A 17,046-nucleotide genomic window follows, 5' to 3' on the forward strand; every position below is an offset into this window, starting at 1 on the left:
TGGAAATCTGTGCTTTGGTCTGATGAGTCCAAATTTGAAATTTTTGGTTCCAACCACCGTGTCTTTGTGCGACGCAGAAAAGGAGAACGGATGGTCTCTACATGCCTGGTTCCCACCGTGAAGAATGGAGGAGGAGGTGTGATGGTGTGGGGGTGCTTTGCTGGTGACACTGTTGGGGATTTATTAAAAATTGAAGGCATACTGAACCAGCATGGCTACCACAGCATCTTGCAGCGGCATGCTATTCCGTCCGGTTTGTGTTTAGTTGGACCATCATTTATTTTTCAACAGGACAATGAGCCAAAACACACCTCCAGGAAGGAGAGTGATGGGGTGCTGCGCCTGATGACCTGGCCCCCACAGTCACCAGACCTGAACCCAATTGAGATGGTTTGGGGTGAGCTGGACCGCAGAGTGAAGGCAAAAGGGCCAACAAGTGCTAAGCATCTCTGGGAACTCCTTTAAGACTGTTGGAAGACTATTTAAGGTGACTACCTCTTGAAGCTCATCAAGAGAATGCCAAGAGTGTGCAAAGCAGTAATCAAAGCAAAAGGTGGCTACTTTGAAGAACCTAGAATATGACATATTTTCAGTTGTTTCACTCTTTTTGGTTATGTACTATACTTCCACATGTGTTAATTCATAGTTTGGATGCCTTCAGTGTGAATCTACATGGTTCATAGTCAAGAAAATAAAGAAAACTCTTTGAATGAGAAGGTGTCCAAACTTTTGATCTGTACCGTATATTGGTGTACACAATTGTCTGCATTAATATGTACCCCATGTTTGTTTCTCACTTTGCACAGTGCCATTATAAATGAATAATAATAATAACACTTAGCGATGGTGACAAACCCACTACAAAACTCTTCTGTGCAGCCATATTCCTCTATACAGCTGCTCATAAGCATGCATTACACATTACATACAAGCCAATGGTTGAATGATTGTGGATTTTGTGAGACATCATGGCAGTAGATGGCCATCCACTGTATGTGTATGTGTGGTATTAAAAGGGTCATATACAGGCTAAATATTTTTATTCAATTCATTGTTTCAATAAAGTGAACAGTTAATTAATGTTTACCACTACTGTATGCAAAGCGTTCATGGCGTTCATCATTACCACTATTACACCAGGAAGTAGCAGACACAGTAGTTGATACAGTTTTAGGTTTAGTTGGGCTCTAACACCTTTTGAGTAACTGGGTATAAGGTGTGTGGAAATAGGGGTTTTCATACCTTTGGCTGATTGGCCAGATTTGTGACTAAGGCTAGGTTCACAGTGGTGCGTTGCAGTGCGGCATAATGACCCCTTTGTAATGTGCCCTATGCGACATTCACAGTGCATCTATGTTCTGCCATTTTATCAATCAAACATTCACTGAACATGTCCAATGTTTATCACATTTGAACATGGGTGCCATGTTGTATATGATCAATATGATTTAATCTTGGCTGTGGAGTTGGTACAGAAATCATCCGACTCCTCAGTGTATGAACACACAGACTCCTGGTACCCAAAATTGCTATTGGGCTATCTGAACAGGCCGTTTGTGATGCCTAATTAACACGGTATGGTTTTCCGTGCGATAGATGGATCCGATTGATAAAATCCGTTATGTCCGATATTGCTCCCGATTGTTTCCGTGCTTGATTTCTCATAGCGGTGAATGGAAAAAGATAAGAAAAACAAATGAAGATAAGAGAATCGAGCGCGGAATCGTGCGGGAAAAACGATCAGGTCGCAAAATCGCATGAAAAATCTTACTGTGTGTACCCAGCATGATTTAACCTCCCTGGCGGTAAGCCCGTGCTGAGCACGGGCTATGCCGCCGGGAGGCACCGCTCAGGCCCCGCTGGGCCGATTTGCATAATTTTTTTTTTTGCTACACGCAGCTAGCACTTTGCTAGCTGCGTGTAGCATCTGATCGCCGCCGCTACCCGCCGATCCGCCGCAATTCCTCTCGCCGCGGCCGCCCCCCCCCCCCCCAGACCCCGTGCGCTGCCTGGCCAATCAGTGCCAGGCAGCGCTATGGGGCAGATCGGAGTCCCCTCTGACGTCACGACGTCGATGACGTCGGTGACGTCATCCCGCCCGTCGCCATGGCGACGGGGGAAGCCCTCCAGGAGATCCCGTTCTTTGAACGGGATCTCCTGATCTCCGATCGCCGGCGGCGATCGGAGGGGCTGGGGGGATGCCGCTGAGCAGCGGCTATCATGTAGCGAGACTTTGTCTCGCTACATGAAAAAAAAAAAAAAAATTAAAAAAAAAGATTTGCTGCCCCCTGGCGGATTTTTTGCAAACCGCCAGGGGGGTTAAGCATACAGCAGCCTATTGATTTCAATGGGCTGCATTTCTCTGTCCAAATCCCCATGCGGGGAAACGCAAATTTGTACAAAGGGAAACAGGCTCTTATGCGGTAAAATAGTTAATATTTCCCAGCTGATTGAGGAATGGAGAAATATTGATCATACCTAACGTTGGGCATGCTTGCCTAGTGTAAGCTTACAAAATATTCCCTAATGCTGAATACACACCATGAGTTTCCGCGTCACACGCGTCCGTCGATACGCATCGATTCGATCATTTCCGAGCGCATTTCGATTATTTTTAGGTCGAATGCCATGGCAAATCGATATAACGATCGATCGAACCGCAAATCGGACATGTCAAATAATCGAATTGACGCGTATCGACGGACGCATCGAACGCGGAAACGCATGGTGTGTATCCAGCATTAGATTTCAATGGAATACTTCTGTTTTCTCTGACGGTCCAAAACATTCTGATGTATCGGATTGGCTTCCACTGTGTATTTTCCTTGGTATTGGTTGTTTTTGTTTGTTTGTGTCGTTGGTAACGGAAGCTAATGCAAATGGCCTGGGTACTTTGTAAGCCAGTGTAGAACCGTATAAAATGTTATGTGCTTTCTTATTTCTTGTTTATTTTGCCCTGTGTTACTACTTCACAGCTTTCCTAAAGGACAATGATGTCTGACGATGGGCTCCAGAGAACCATCCAGGATCCGGTAATAACTGCCTGTCTGTTCTAAAACTGCATGCTGTTTTTTGTCAAATATTGTGAATTATGCTATTTTTCTAGTGGAATTTTGTTTACCTGGAGTTGAGCAAAAAATTGTGTGTCTTAAAGCAAATATCAGGGAAATAAAAAAAACAAAACAAAACCGATTTCCTGACTGCTGTAGTTCACATGTTTGGCAGCTTGACTGCATTAGTGTGCCAGCCCGCTGCCTGCCCCTTGCTTCCTGGTGCCCTAGGTCAGTGATCAGCAAACTTGGCTCTCCAGCTGTTAAGGAACTAGAAGTCCCACAATGCGTTGCAGGAGTCTGATAGCCACAGTCATGATTCATAAAGGCAAATGCATTGTGGGACTTGTAGTTCCATAACAGCTGGATAGCCAAGTTTGCATATCACTGCCCTAGGTCAGGGCCTTTATGGCCTTGCCTGAAATTCGGCCATGGCCACCATTAGCTCAGACTACTGATGTAATGATACATTAATATATTGCTGAATAGTAGTAGGACCCTGTAATGTAAAGTGCAGCAGTGACTGAAGTTCAGGAAGTGGCAGCTGTAGGCCCAAGGGTGCGTATTGGTTACAGAATGCTTCAGTAAAGGTGATCCTATCATACACTTTGATTCAGTAGCCCTGTTTGGGAGTCTGATAATAAGTACAGTACAGGGGGAAATTGTACAGGGATGAGTTAGAATGATTTATTCAAAGCTGTTTTCTTATCTTTAATCTAGGCCATCCCTTATGTGGGCACAATTATTGGAGGCCTGCAACCAGGTTCTATGGTGGTGATCCATGGAATTGTTCTTTGTGATGCAGACAGGTACAGCAATTAAATATGTAATATTGCAAACTGTTTTATGAAAGAACTGATACTAATACTTTAGGAATATTGTACCTGATGCGCTAAACGTCTACATAGCCTTTAACACATAGGATTTTGATGACTGAATTCTATTTTATGATTTGCTAACGTGGAACTCCCTTGAAAACCAAATGTTGCTGTAATCTTGTGACCAATTATGCACATAAATTAATGCATATGTGCATACATTTTACAAGTTGGTACTAACACAAGACACATGATTTACAACAGCTTTTCAGCTGTAGTGCATGCCTGACTTAATAATGATTAACTTAAGACCTACATCAAGCAGGTGCCAAATGCATAGTGCCCTTTTGTCATGTAAAATCAATATGAGTTCAGCTGAGAAGTGAATGCTTGGGTTCCCCTCTACTCTAGTTACCAACCTGCTATGTCTGTCAGCAGTGGAAAGGGGCAGAGTGCCTTGCAAAGGGAGGTAAAAAGATCTTCCTAGCCATTAGAGCTCTAATGCTGGATACACACCATGCGTTTCCGCGTCGAATGCGTCCGTCGATACACGTCGATTCGATTATTTCCAAGCATTTCCGAACGAATTTCGATGATTTTTAGGTCGATTGCCATGTAAAGTATGGCAAATTGACCTAACGATCCATCGAAGCTTGAATCGGACATGTCGGAAATAATCGAATCGATGCGTATCGACGGACGCATCGAACGCGGAAACGCATGGTGTGTATCCACCATTAGGACACCCCCTGGAGTGATGGAGGTGCAAGGACTTATGGTGGATACACACCATGCGTTTCCGCGTTCGATGCGTCCGTCGATACGCATCGATTAGATTATTTCCGACATGCCCGATTCAAGCTTCGATGGATCGTTAGGTCGATTTGCCATACTTTACATGGCAATCGACCTAAAAATCATCGAAATTCGTTCGGAAATGCTCGGAAATAATCGTATCGACGCGTATCGACAGACACATTCGACGCGGAAACGCATGGTGTTTATCCAGCATTAGGATTCCATTCAATTGCCCCAATAATGGAGCGATCAATTAAGCTTCTCTGCTAATAAGTACAGGGGCCATTCGGCAGACTTTTTACCCATTTGCAGGATAGCTGAATATTTTTTTATTGACTCAAGTTTAAGTCTACCCATCAAAGTAAATAGCTGCACTTTGGGACCAGGAGGGGTTAATGACTCCACTGCATAAAGTATTGCAGCTATTAACCCCTCCTGGCCCTTAACCACCCTGGCGTTCTATTGAGATCGCCAGGGCGGCTGCGGGAGGGTTTTTTTTTTAATCAAAAAAAAAAATATTTCATGCAGCCAACTGAAAGTTGGCTGCATGAAAGCCCACTAGAGGGCGCTCCGGAGGCGTTCTTCCGATCGCCTCCGGCAAGCAGAACTAACAAGGAAGGCTGCAATGAGCAGCCTTCCTTGTTTGGCTTTCCTCGTCGCCATGGTGACGAGCGGAGTGACGTCATGGACGTAAGCCGACGTCCTGACGTCAGCCGCCTCCGATCCAGCCCTTAGCGCTGGCCGGAACTATTTGTTCCGGCTGCGCAGGGCTCGGGCGGCTGGGGGGACCCTATTTCGCCGCTGCTCGCGGCGGATCGCCGCAGAACGGCGGCAATCAGGCAGCACACGCGGCTGGCAAAGTGCCGGCTGCGTGTGCTGCTTTTTATTTAATCAAAATCGGCCCAGCAGGGCCTGAGCGGCACCCTCTGGCGGTAATGGACGAGCTGAGCTCGTCCATACCGCTAAGGTGATTAAAGTGGACCCAAATTAAAAATACTAGTTTTCAAAAATAAAATCTATTTTCTAAATTATAATAATAAATAGAAGCCTTTTTTTAGCTGCATGATGACAAATATAAAATATTTTACATTTATTGGAGGAACTTCCTTTCATATTGCCGGGACAGAATCCAGTAGACTGGTGGAGTAGGAGGTGTCCGGCAATGAAAGAATTGCTAATGGCTGCCACCAGTATAACCCTAGTTATGAAAAGAGAAGGGTGAAAAGCATGCACTGAAATGCTCATAGGCTTGAAGGAGTGTTTATTTATCTTTGTATGTGTCAGAGTGGAGCAACTACATATTTTGAATTAAAAAAATGTTTGGTTTGGGTCCACTTTAAGTGCAGCCAATAACTTCTCCTGCTCCCCAAGTGTCACAATTATCCACTCCCACCTCCTTAGTAAGCATTGCAGCCCAGCATCTTCCCCTTTGCCCCTTTCCTTGTTAAATTTTGTGATCAAGGCTTTCAGACTTGTGTTTTATTGGCATTTCCTTTATCAAGAAAGTGTCACTTACCACTGGGTAAATTGCTGCAAATGGAGATGTCAATAGTACTAGTACACACATTACTTGGTGTGCTCAGTGTTGCAGCCATTGGTTGGTAAAAATGTCAGTACCTTCTGGGCAATGGAGGCCTGTAAAACCTTCTTATATCAAAAGTAAGCTGTACAAAGTAGTGCTTTTCCAATCAAAAGGTGATTTATTTATTTATTTATTTTAATTTAGGTCTGACTCGAGACTTGAGTTGACTCCATACTTTTATTTAGTGAGTCAGGCCTAAATTTCTAGACTTTTATAGTCAAGTATATGTTAATTTACCTTTTTGACTACATAGTTTTGGTAACAGTTTATCTTTAGTGGGTCCCCTAACAGTGGCAGTTAAAAATCACTATTCTCTTCATTATGGCCATTTGTACTGGAACTATTTTCTCAAATGGATTCTGTAGAGAATCTAATTAGCACAAAATGATGGCAGTTGCACCGCCCTTAGCAAGCTGCTGGTACGGTCAAGGCTTGGTTGAGTCACAGAAAGTCCTGGTGTTTGACTTCTTGTTTTAATTTGGAATTCCAACCACATTCCCTCCTATTCCTGCCATACCCACCATCTCCATGGGACACCCCTCTTTGTGTTAGCTATGTGCCATCCTGACTTATGATCACGTCATAGCATGGCCTCTGCACTAGTGCTGACACCAAACAGCTTTCGATTGGATGAGAGAGACGTTTAGTATTTGAGTCCATTCACAGCTGACTATGGGGACTAGCCACTGTTAGTGATAGTAGTCAGTACTGCTAAGGTGTAAGGCTGCATAGTATATAGTCTTAGTACCAGACAGGCATGTGGAAACACACGACAGGAGAAGTTTTAGGAGTTTGCTGTGCTTTATGATTTATTACACCTGATAGCTACTAATGAGCAGGGCTAATATAAAATCCTTTAAAGGAATCCTGAAGTGAGAGCGATATGGAGGCTGCCAGATTTAATGAAAATTGCCTGGCTGTCCTGCTGATCCTCTGCCTCTAATACTTTTAGTCATAGTTCCTAAGTAAGTATGCAGATCAGATGTTTGCTGTCCCTGAAATCTCTGCACCTGATGCAAATGTTTCACCTTGGTTCATGAGAGAACCGGCCTGCTGGTATGGAATGTAATAAAAATGACAGCCTCCCTATGCCTTTCACTTCAGGTGTCCTTTAAACAATTTGTCCATATTATTTTGTCTTTACAGTGTATGTTGCATTCTAGATGGTATTTAGGCTTTTGAAGCGTATTACTATGTTTTTATGGTGACCATCAGAAAGTGAGATAATAGAAATTAACTGGGATTCCTGCAAAGGGAGTGAGCTGTTTATAATTGTAAAATAGTGTTACCCTTTACTGCACATTTTAGGTTCCAGATAGACTTCCAATGCGGGAGCAGCGAGAAGCCGCGTTCTGATGTTGCTTTTCATTTCAATCCCCGCTATAAACGCTCAGGACAGATCGTCTGCAATACCTTACAGAACGGCGGGTGGGGCTGGGAGGAAGTCACATACCTCATGCCTTTCACTAAGGGACAGCCATTTGAAGTGATATTTTTTGTCTTTCAGCATAAATTTCAGGTGAGATATTTGCCATCAGGCTGTTTTACATATACCTCAATTATCTGTGTGTCTATCTGACTGTCCATACATGCAACCCATCTGATTAATCATATTCTTTATTACGTGTGTGTGTGTGTGTGTGTGTCCATATTCTTTATTACGAGTGTGCTAATATCCATAATAATCACCTCTGGTAGCCAGATGCTGTAGGAGTGACTCAGTAATACACTGGATGGTTGCTATAGGTGTCTGGAGCACTGCAGACTGCACTACATCCAAACATTAGTGATGGCTGCAGGGATTTCAATTACACTTGATTTATGCAATGCTTGCACAACATCGCACCACAGATATGGGGCTTTAAATGAGGAGCAGTTGAAAAAGTGGCTGCCAAAAATGGGCGCCATTGTTATTTATCGATATATGTGGGCATAATTGCTAATTATCATAATATAGAAAGCCGATATTTAGCGGGCAGCTGAAATTAAATTGAAATTTATCATATTATTGGTAGTGGGGATCAGGAGTGTTAAGGTTAGGCCCCACTAGGTGGGTCTCTAGGTTAGGCACCACCAGGGGGTCTTAGGGTTAGGCACCACCGGTGGGACTTAGGGTTAGGCAACACCAGGGGGCTCTTAGGGTTAGGCACCACCGGTGGGACTTAGGGTTAGGCAACACCAGGGGGCTCTTAGGCAACACCAGGGGGCTCTTAGGCCTTGTTTCCATCTGTCCGCTTCTATCCGCTTTTTATCAGCACATCAATGTTACAGATTGATACATGTTGCTGAAAAGCGGACAGAAGCGCATAGATGGAAACGAGGCCTAAGGGTTAGGCAACACTAGGGGAGGGTTCTGTGTGAGCATAGGGAGAGGTTAGGTTATAGTTAGGTTCAACATTATCAGTAAATTTACCAATATTGCAATTAAATCGTTATTTACCGTTTTTTGTTATCTATTTTGTTATTTAACGTTGCGCTTAAATTGTTATGTACCAATATTGCTAGTGATATCATTATTTACTGTTGTGCCTAAATTAGCTCGTGACTTTTTCAAATGTATGCTTTAAATGACCCTGCACCCCAGTGTGGCAAATGAATGTGCCCGCCCCCGCTGGAATTACCATTGTTCTGCGTATGCGGGCTGTGTTGCACTGGGCTCCCATTGGGCACACTGCCTTCGTCGCCCATTGACTTGCTTTACTGCATAATGCGTGTGGTAGGCACAGATCATTCGGTAATGTGCTGTGGCCTTTGTGCCGGCAGTGCAGGGATTTAGATACTTCCGGCGCACTGCCTTGCATCCTGCGAAGAGTGCCCTTGCGGCAGAGATGCGGTGGGGAAGAGTAACGTGCGACGCAGTTTGCAAGAGGCCATGTACCTCATGTGAAGCAACCATATCCATATCTCCGCCCGAAACATGTCATATGCCTCTGTATGCTAACAATACAGTTGTTTTGCTGAAGCCATTTGTGTGCCGTCTCCAGTTTGTTATTTTCAGTGGTGGTATTGCAGGAGTGGTGTACCTGCAGGAGGTGTGCACCGGCGTATGGTCCCTTAGTGGATTACAAAGGTGGTTGAAGTGTGAATCTCATCTGTGATGTCAGAACATCCAATTTGCATACTTGTTCTGCATTAATGGTTTACATTTTATGTACCACAAATTATTAGTACCCTTGGCATTCAAATAGTACTGTGATTCTCTCCCCACCAAATAGGGGCAACTTATAGTGCGAATGTACGGTAGAAGTCGCCCCTTCCCCCCGCCCCCCACGTGCCCTTATTTTCATCCAGGAGGGTCTGAACTCGGCAGACAGCCATGGGGCTGTGAGGGGACCTTGGCCTGTGTCCCCAGAGTGGCGGCTGATAAAGTTTTTCAGTAAGGGGCGCTGCCAATCACAGATGGTCCTTCTTTGTCCCTTCCATCATTATTGTGTCCCCCTGTGAGGATATGGCTATGTCTTGGAGTGGCGGCTGCTCAGGCTTGCAAAGCCAGCTTCAGAGCCTGATGTCAGAGCGCTGCGGCCAATCAGGCGAGGGGTGCTGCCCATCACAGCCACTGCTCTGCTTACATACAGGATTTGACGGTCTTGAGGGCAGGACCAAGGCTCCATCATTGGGGCCAATCACTGCACTCGCTGAGGCTCAGCAAGCGCAGTGATTGGCCCCAATTATGGAGCCTTGGACCTGCCCTCAGTAGTTCCTTCATTGACTTTACATGTCATGGTTCCTTTTACTATAATCAGAAGCCCACTCACTCTATTCTGTTGAAATCTAAAAACCACATCTCTGGTTTTCAAGGGTAGTTTAGGACTTGTATGTAATATACCCTTCCAGGAAAGTCAGTCTCCATATTTCGCTAAATATGCATCTATTGTCATTGTGTGTTTTATCATCTGTATTCTGAATGTGTTTAGGTGTCTGGCAATGGAAGGCACTTGCTGTCATACAAACACAGAATTAGTCTGGAAAAAATTGATTCACTCAGCATCAGTGGAAAGGTGAAAATCGGGACTATTGGATTTGCACAGCACACGGTAAGTTTGTTGTGGTACTGTACTACAAATTGTCAGTCTGTACTGAATCATATTACATTATTGGGCATGGGAGGGGCTATGAATCACCCTTGCAGTAATACAGTGAGCTGTCTGCAGTCATATGATTAGGTGAACTTTGCCCAGCAATTTTCAGTCTGTTTGAGACACGGTTGTAAACTGACAATGACATTTCACAAAGAAGAAAGTGACTGGTCGTTTCTGAAAAAGGAAAACGTTGGTTCTCTCAGTAATACGAATGCATGTGAGGAACTCACAAGGCAGAACAATTGGTCACACAACGCAAAAATGTAAAAAGAAACAGTTCACCTTGTATGCAGATGCACTCGATGCCTTCAAAAACATGTTGGTTTTACTTACTTATAAATATAAGGGCGTGCCTCCGAGCTGTGACAAGGCCAATCTCATTCCAGGATGCCTATGCTAGCAGTGGATGCTAGTTAACCCACCCACAACATGACTGGATGGACAAAAATCTAGAATAGGAACCCCACCTGAGAAACTCCATTGTTTCTGAGTGATGTCTGTTGTTTTCTCCCAGAGGCAGCACATTCCAAGGATTTGTCCTGGCATAGGAAAGATCAGACTTCCTCAGCATGTGGACGGAAAGATTTTTGCATATGTTTACTAAAGACTGCTTCTCTTTGAGAATACATTTATTATCAAGTACATGGTTATGTTAGGAAACAAAATTGCGTTCATCTCTAGGCCCTGAATTTTTCCCTAGACAATTCTCTGCACCACCAGTGGCCTTCTAGTCAGATAAATCCTCTGAATCGGAGTAACCAACCTGGGAATAGAGCTTTGTGAAGAGGCAGAGATTGCAGGTGGTGGTGTGTGTCTGGGGTGGGGTAAGTAATGTGAATCTACATTATTTGAGAGGATTCAGAATTCTCCTAACTTCTATTCTGGATGACTACTTAGTGACTATCTAGCATGTGCCCAGAGGTCCTTGACACCAGTGGCTTGAATGGTGGTGAATGCCCTTATAGATTTGACTCATTTTGTTGTTCCAGCTGTGAGGCAGAGCAGTAAACTTCCTTTCCTCCCCTACCCCATAAGTTAGAAAGTGCAGCAGTACATCTGTATACGGATAATGGCTAAACTGTCACCTGAAGTGGTCATAGAACATTGTTTTGAGCAAGATTTATACTCGGTTTATGTAGTTTAGGTTTAGTTAAGCTTTGCTCATGGCTGTGTAGGGGAAACTGACCCACAGAGAACAATATTTAGATCTGCTTGTTTTAGCCCAAATATGCTGTTTTTTTGCAGGGGAAAGCAGAAATGTAGAAAAAATGTTGATGCACAATACAAAAACCCAACAACCCTGTACTTGCCAAAAAAACAGGTTCATCTAATGAGGTGGTAACCCCCCAAAAAATGATGAACACCTACACACTTGTACAGTCCATAAGCATGTGCTTTTAGGGGCATTGCATTGACATAGAACATGCAAATCTTTAGAAACCTGAGCATTTGTTTACTGTGGTATCAAAAAAGGGGTTGAGTAATGTATGTTGTCCTTTCTTATTCACTCTTCTAGTACTTTCTTGATTCCCTTCATTAGATCTTGGCATTTAATGGGCTGATTCACACAGGCTGCAAATGCAACTTTTCGGCGGCTGACAAAAGAGTTGTTTAAAACTGCTGTTGTGCCATTGTTTTGTTAATGGCAGTGACAGCAGTTGGCATTGTTTGGGTAAAACGTTGTGGTAGATCCGTCATGTAGTGTCCACATCAGCTGAGTTCACGTGATTCTTTGTCCTCCTAGGGGCTTAAAAACCGTCAAGAGCCAATGCAAACCGATGCCGAACACTTTTTTGTGCTGTAGCAGAAAAGCATTCTGCATCAATGAGAGAAAAAGAGACTCCCAGATAAAGGCATCCGAAGTAAGGAATTTTAATGGAGCAAAAAGGTGGTATAAGGAGCAGTGGAGGAAGTCAGCACTCACCACCAGTGTTTTCCGGTGCTGTCCTCGTCCCACGTTGGTACCCAGTGTCAATATTGAGCCCTTTTTGATTTCTATCAAACAAGATTATAATCCCTAGTTCAAAGGATGCAGGACTGAATGTTGACATTGCCATTTGCAATAAGGGCTTGTTCACGCCAAAAAATGCTAAGTGTAATCGCAAATGCTTAGCGCTTTTTGTAGTGATTTGCAGTAGCAAATCCCGGCATGTGCGGCAGTTTTCTATTTATGCCTAGTAGTGGTTTTGGAGCATTTGTGTTTAGCAATTTTGTAGTTCTTGTGGCAAAACAGGAAGTACACTTTGACCTGGAAATGAACAGCTCTTGGCAAAATAATGCTTTGAAAATTGTTCTGTTCAGCAATATTTAAAGCGATTTTACCGTTTTCCTATACTTTCCATTGAAGCATAATCGCCTCCAAAATGCTGCAAGACCTGCATTTGCATTTGGGAAAAAATTACATACCTCTGATGTGAACTACACCATACATACACATTAGCCAAGCGCTTTTCAAAATGCTTGTGCTTTCTAAAGCGCTCAAAAGTGCTCTTGGGGTGAACCAGCTGCAACTCCTACATTTTTATGATTTGACCTGCATTTCTCCTCCTCCTCTCCCCTTTCTCCTTCTTTAGAATTCCTTTAGCAAGCTTTTATCTGTGAGACTTTCTTTCTCTCCCCATATACATCCTTGCCTTTGGAATGCGTTCTTACCTATTGTAAATGCTTGTAAGTTGAGTCCATATGCTTAGGATCTGATGAAGGCAATATTCGCAAATGCTGATCCTTCAAGAAACTACTGTATAAAAGAGTTCCACATATACCGTAGCACTCAACTTTTTTTATTTTTGACGCTAGTTCATTAAAGAGCACATTTAACCCAGGTTTGAACTTAATCCCAATTAGTAGCTGATGCCTCCTTACCCACAAGAAATCTCTACCTTTTATCTTTAGCCTAGGTTATGACAGTTTCCTAGCCATGAACCTCATTTCATTGTGGGAGACTATGTGCTGTTGCCACACAAGCAGTACCTCCCCTTATACATTAAAAAAAACAAACAAACAAAACAAAACATTTTAGCCTATCACATTATTACTTGGCAAGTTTATAGATGTGGGCTTTTTTCATTCCTGCCAGCACTAAAGAATACTGACCTGCAGGCTTACAGGGGATCAAACAATATGAACAAATTACACGGCTAGTGTCAATGATTTGTTGATCTATGTCTTGATTCCCCCCACCCCCTTGGGTAGTCCTCTAACTAGCACACATGTGTCGAACTCCAGGCCTGGAGGGCCAAATCCATGCCAGTGTTTAGGATGGACTGAGAAAGAAAGGAATGTGTTCTACCTGATGGACCACACCTTTCCTGATTCAGACCCATCAGTTAATTTGAGCTGTGTCAAAAATGTCAGGACCTCGGCCCTCGTAGGACCGGTTTGACATACCTGAACTAGCATGAATGAAGCATGTGACGGCCTATCCGTTTACAGTCTTCTTTTTCTTGTATTGTACAACCTGATTAGCAAAATTAAAATTGTAATGTTCAGCTCAGATGACCTGAAACATGCTTTATTTAATTTTTTTTTATTATTACAGTCGCAGCAAGGTTCACAACCAGCATCTTTAGCTGCCAGCATGCTGGGTGGCTGTTTGGTAAGTTAACAGTATTATTGTGCACACATTTTAAAGGACAACTGAAGTGAGAAAATAGAGGTTGCCATATTTATTTCCTTTAAAACAATACCAGTTGCCTGGCAGTCTTTCTGATCTATTTGGCAGCAGTGGTGTCTGAATAACACCTGAAAACAAGCATGCAGCTAATCTTATCAGATGTGACAATGTTAGAAACACCTGGTCTGCTGCATGCTTGTTCAGGGTCTATGGCTAATAGTAATAAAGGCAGAGGATCAGCAGGATAGCCAGGTAACTGGTATTGCTTAAAGAGACACTGAAGCGAGAATAAATCTCGCTTCAGTGCTTATATTCAGCAGGGGCACGTGTGCCCCTGCTAAAACGCCGCTATCCCGCGGCTAATCGGGGGTCCCTTACCTCCCCAATCCCCCTCATGCTGTGCTTCCGCATTCAGGCAGGGCTAATGGCCGCAGCCCTGCCTCACGCGCGTCTGTCAGCGCGTATCTCCGCCCCTCTGTCTTCCTTCGCTGAGAGGGGCGGGGGAGAGGCGGCGATGCGCCGCTGATTCACGGCGCTGACAGGCAGGGCTGCAGCCGTTAGCCCTGCCTGAAGAGCAGCAAAATATACGACCAAGTTGGTCGTTGATTTTGCAGGGGGGGGTGTTTGGGGGTGAAGGGACCCCCATTCAGCCACGGGATAGCGGCGGTTTAGCAGGGGCACACGTGCCCCTGCTGAATATAAGCACTGAAGCGAGATTTATTCTCGCTTCAGTGTCTCTTTAAGGCTGCTTTCACAGTGGGACGTTACAGGCGCACGTTAGAGCAGCCTGTAACGCAGCCCACCGCACAGTAATGAAAAATCAATGGGCTGTTCACAGTGCCCACGTTGCGTTACATTGTAACGCAGCACGTCAAGTTAAAGTGCTGCATGCTGTGCGTTATATGCGGCTAAGCCGCGTTAGACTGTGTGCACATGCTCAGTAATGTTGGAGGAGGAGGTCTCCCCTCCTCCTCGGCCAGCCACATGGCTAATTAATATTCACTGCACGGTGTGACGGGCAGTGTTTACTTCCTGGAGCGCCGCTCTGTGCGGCGATTGGCTGGCGGGACCATGTGATGCGGATCACGTGGTCTCCGCATCCATAGCACAGAAAAGGCGCACCAAGAGCTGCATAACGCGGCTCTTGGTAGCGTCCTCCACCAACACCACCAGGTGTTGCATTAGGGGCACGTTATGCGACCTATAACGTCCCCTAAAACGCAATGTCCTGGTGGGAAAGAAGCCTAAAATGAAATAAATGTGGCAGCCTCCATATCTCTCGCTACAGTTTTCCTTTAAGTTGATTATGAATGCATGTTCAATGTGACTTGACTTGTAGGGGTAATTTAGATTCCTACAAATGGCAGTAATGGAAAATTATGTTTCACGGAGAAAAATATTGCATACAGAATACAGCAGTCAGTAATGGGTTGGATTTCATAGTCCTGCCAGTGTTAGCATTAATAGTAATGCCTCTTAAACAGGGGTGACCACAGATTTCATCACAGCTAATTTTTGATGGCTTTGCACTTTAGTTTTGCTCTTGGGATTTCCATGGTGTCCCACTGGTATATGCGATAAAATATTTTTACATTGCACCTCTCCGTCCATGAAGGCAAGACACTGCTTACTGGGATTTAAATTATTATTGCGCTTAAATTAACTTTTAAGTGAATCTGTAACATAAAAAACCGCCTGGGTGGGGGAATGATAGGAATAGAAGAAGAATTGCAGAAAAAAAAATTTGGTATGCAGAACGTTTGCAATCAAACATTGGATCGCACTACTATAAAAAGGTTCCAGCAATTTTCATTATTTTACTGAGGTCGTTGTGATTTGCATGTGATTAAAAAAATGCAGCAAAATGGCGTGTAGTATAAAACAGTCCTAAATGAGATTTAGATCAGTTCTTGGATTATGGATTTTAGCTCTGTTTTAAAATGTTATCATGTCGCTCCTATTGTTTACATTACAAAAATTCTTCTGTGTTTGCTGAAGTGCTGATAACATCTGCACAGGAAGGATATACTCCATTCAGACACAACTTACAAATTAACAAGCAGAGGGGAAGGGTAGCACTTACGCAGCAGTGAGATCAGTACACACTGTGCTGACTATAATAGTAAACCAGCTGTAGTGTATCAGCTATACTGTACATACAGGAGGTATGGGGGGAGGGGAAATTATTAGTGTAAGTATATTGCATTATTGAACAATGAAGCCAAGGCTGGAACTGGGAGTAGAATTCACTATTTTCAACTTACAATTCAAATGGGTTTAAATACCTTAATTTTTCAATCAACGGCAGTGGTAATGTGACCTTCCCTGTTATCTGGAAATTCAATAATCCTGGCTCCTCAGTGCACACTGCTTTCTGTATAGGCATGGCAGATTTTCTTCTAGGCACCCACCCCAATCATAACTTGGTAGATGGGCGTGGCTGGTAGGCCTTCTTCCAAAAGGATCTATGGGGGAGGAGTTTGGGGAGGGTAACTGTCTGCCCAGGAGAGCTGCCTCAGTGGGGAATTACAGGTACTAAAAGAAATAAGGTATTTCTGCCCATTTTAAAACATTTACACCTATATTATAAGTGTGGTTGGAAGTGAGGGAACCCATCAGTTTAATATAGACGTTTTGCCAGAAATGGGCTTTAAAGAAAACCTGAGATTAAAGAACAGGCTGTATTTATACTTACCTGGGGCTTCCTCCAGACCCCTGAGGTCTGAGGGGTTTCTTGCCCGGTAATTGGGCGAGCCACGCTCTTCAGCGCATGCACGGTAGTACTGTGCAGGTGCAGAAAACTTGTGGGAGCGCAACAGGGGTGCAAGCGGCCGAGCTGAGCATGCGCTAAAGGGCACGACTGCACGGAATGCCGGGCCAGATATTAGCCGGGAGAGGACGGTGAGGGAGCCCTGGACCTCATGGGGCTGGAGGAAGCCCCAGGTAAGTATAAATACAGCTTATTCTTTAACCTCCGATACATTTTAAAGGTTTATAAAACCAGGAAATAATATTGATATCACAGACAATTAAGGTAGCAATTTTGGGTGGAAGTGGTTCTTCAGCATATATAAACAGGAAATGATGCCTGCTCTTCTTTCACTCA

At 44.0% G+C, this 17,046-nt stretch overlaps 1 protein-coding gene across 1 annotated transcript in view; it reads left to right on the plus strand.

Annotated features, from left to right (window-relative positions):
* The window catches only part of LGALS8 (galectin 8), a 31,283-nt gene that overhangs the window by 2,913 nt on the left and 11,324 nt on the right, over nt 1-17,046 (plus strand). Inside the window, exons 2-6 of the mRNA XM_068232208.1 lie at nt 2,976-3,032; nt 3,771-3,859; nt 7,557-7,767; nt 10,163-10,282; nt 13,866-13,922. Coding sequence (XP_068088309.1) covers nt 2,991-3,032; nt 3,771-3,859; nt 7,557-7,767; nt 10,163-10,282; nt 13,866-13,922 — 519 coding nt within the window. The 5' untranslated portion in view covers nt 2,976-2,990. The remainder of the gene's footprint in view (nt 1-2,975; nt 3,033-3,770; nt 3,860-7,556; nt 7,768-10,162; nt 10,283-13,865; nt 13,923-17,046) is intronic.

The sequence above is a fragment of the Hyperolius riggenbachi genome, chromosome 4 (genome assembly GCF_040937935.1).
Source record: "Hyperolius riggenbachi isolate aHypRig1 chromosome 4, aHypRig1.pri, whole genome shotgun sequence".
Lineage (NCBI taxonomy): Eukaryota > Metazoa > Chordata > Amphibia > Anura > Hyperoliidae > Hyperolius > Hyperolius riggenbachi.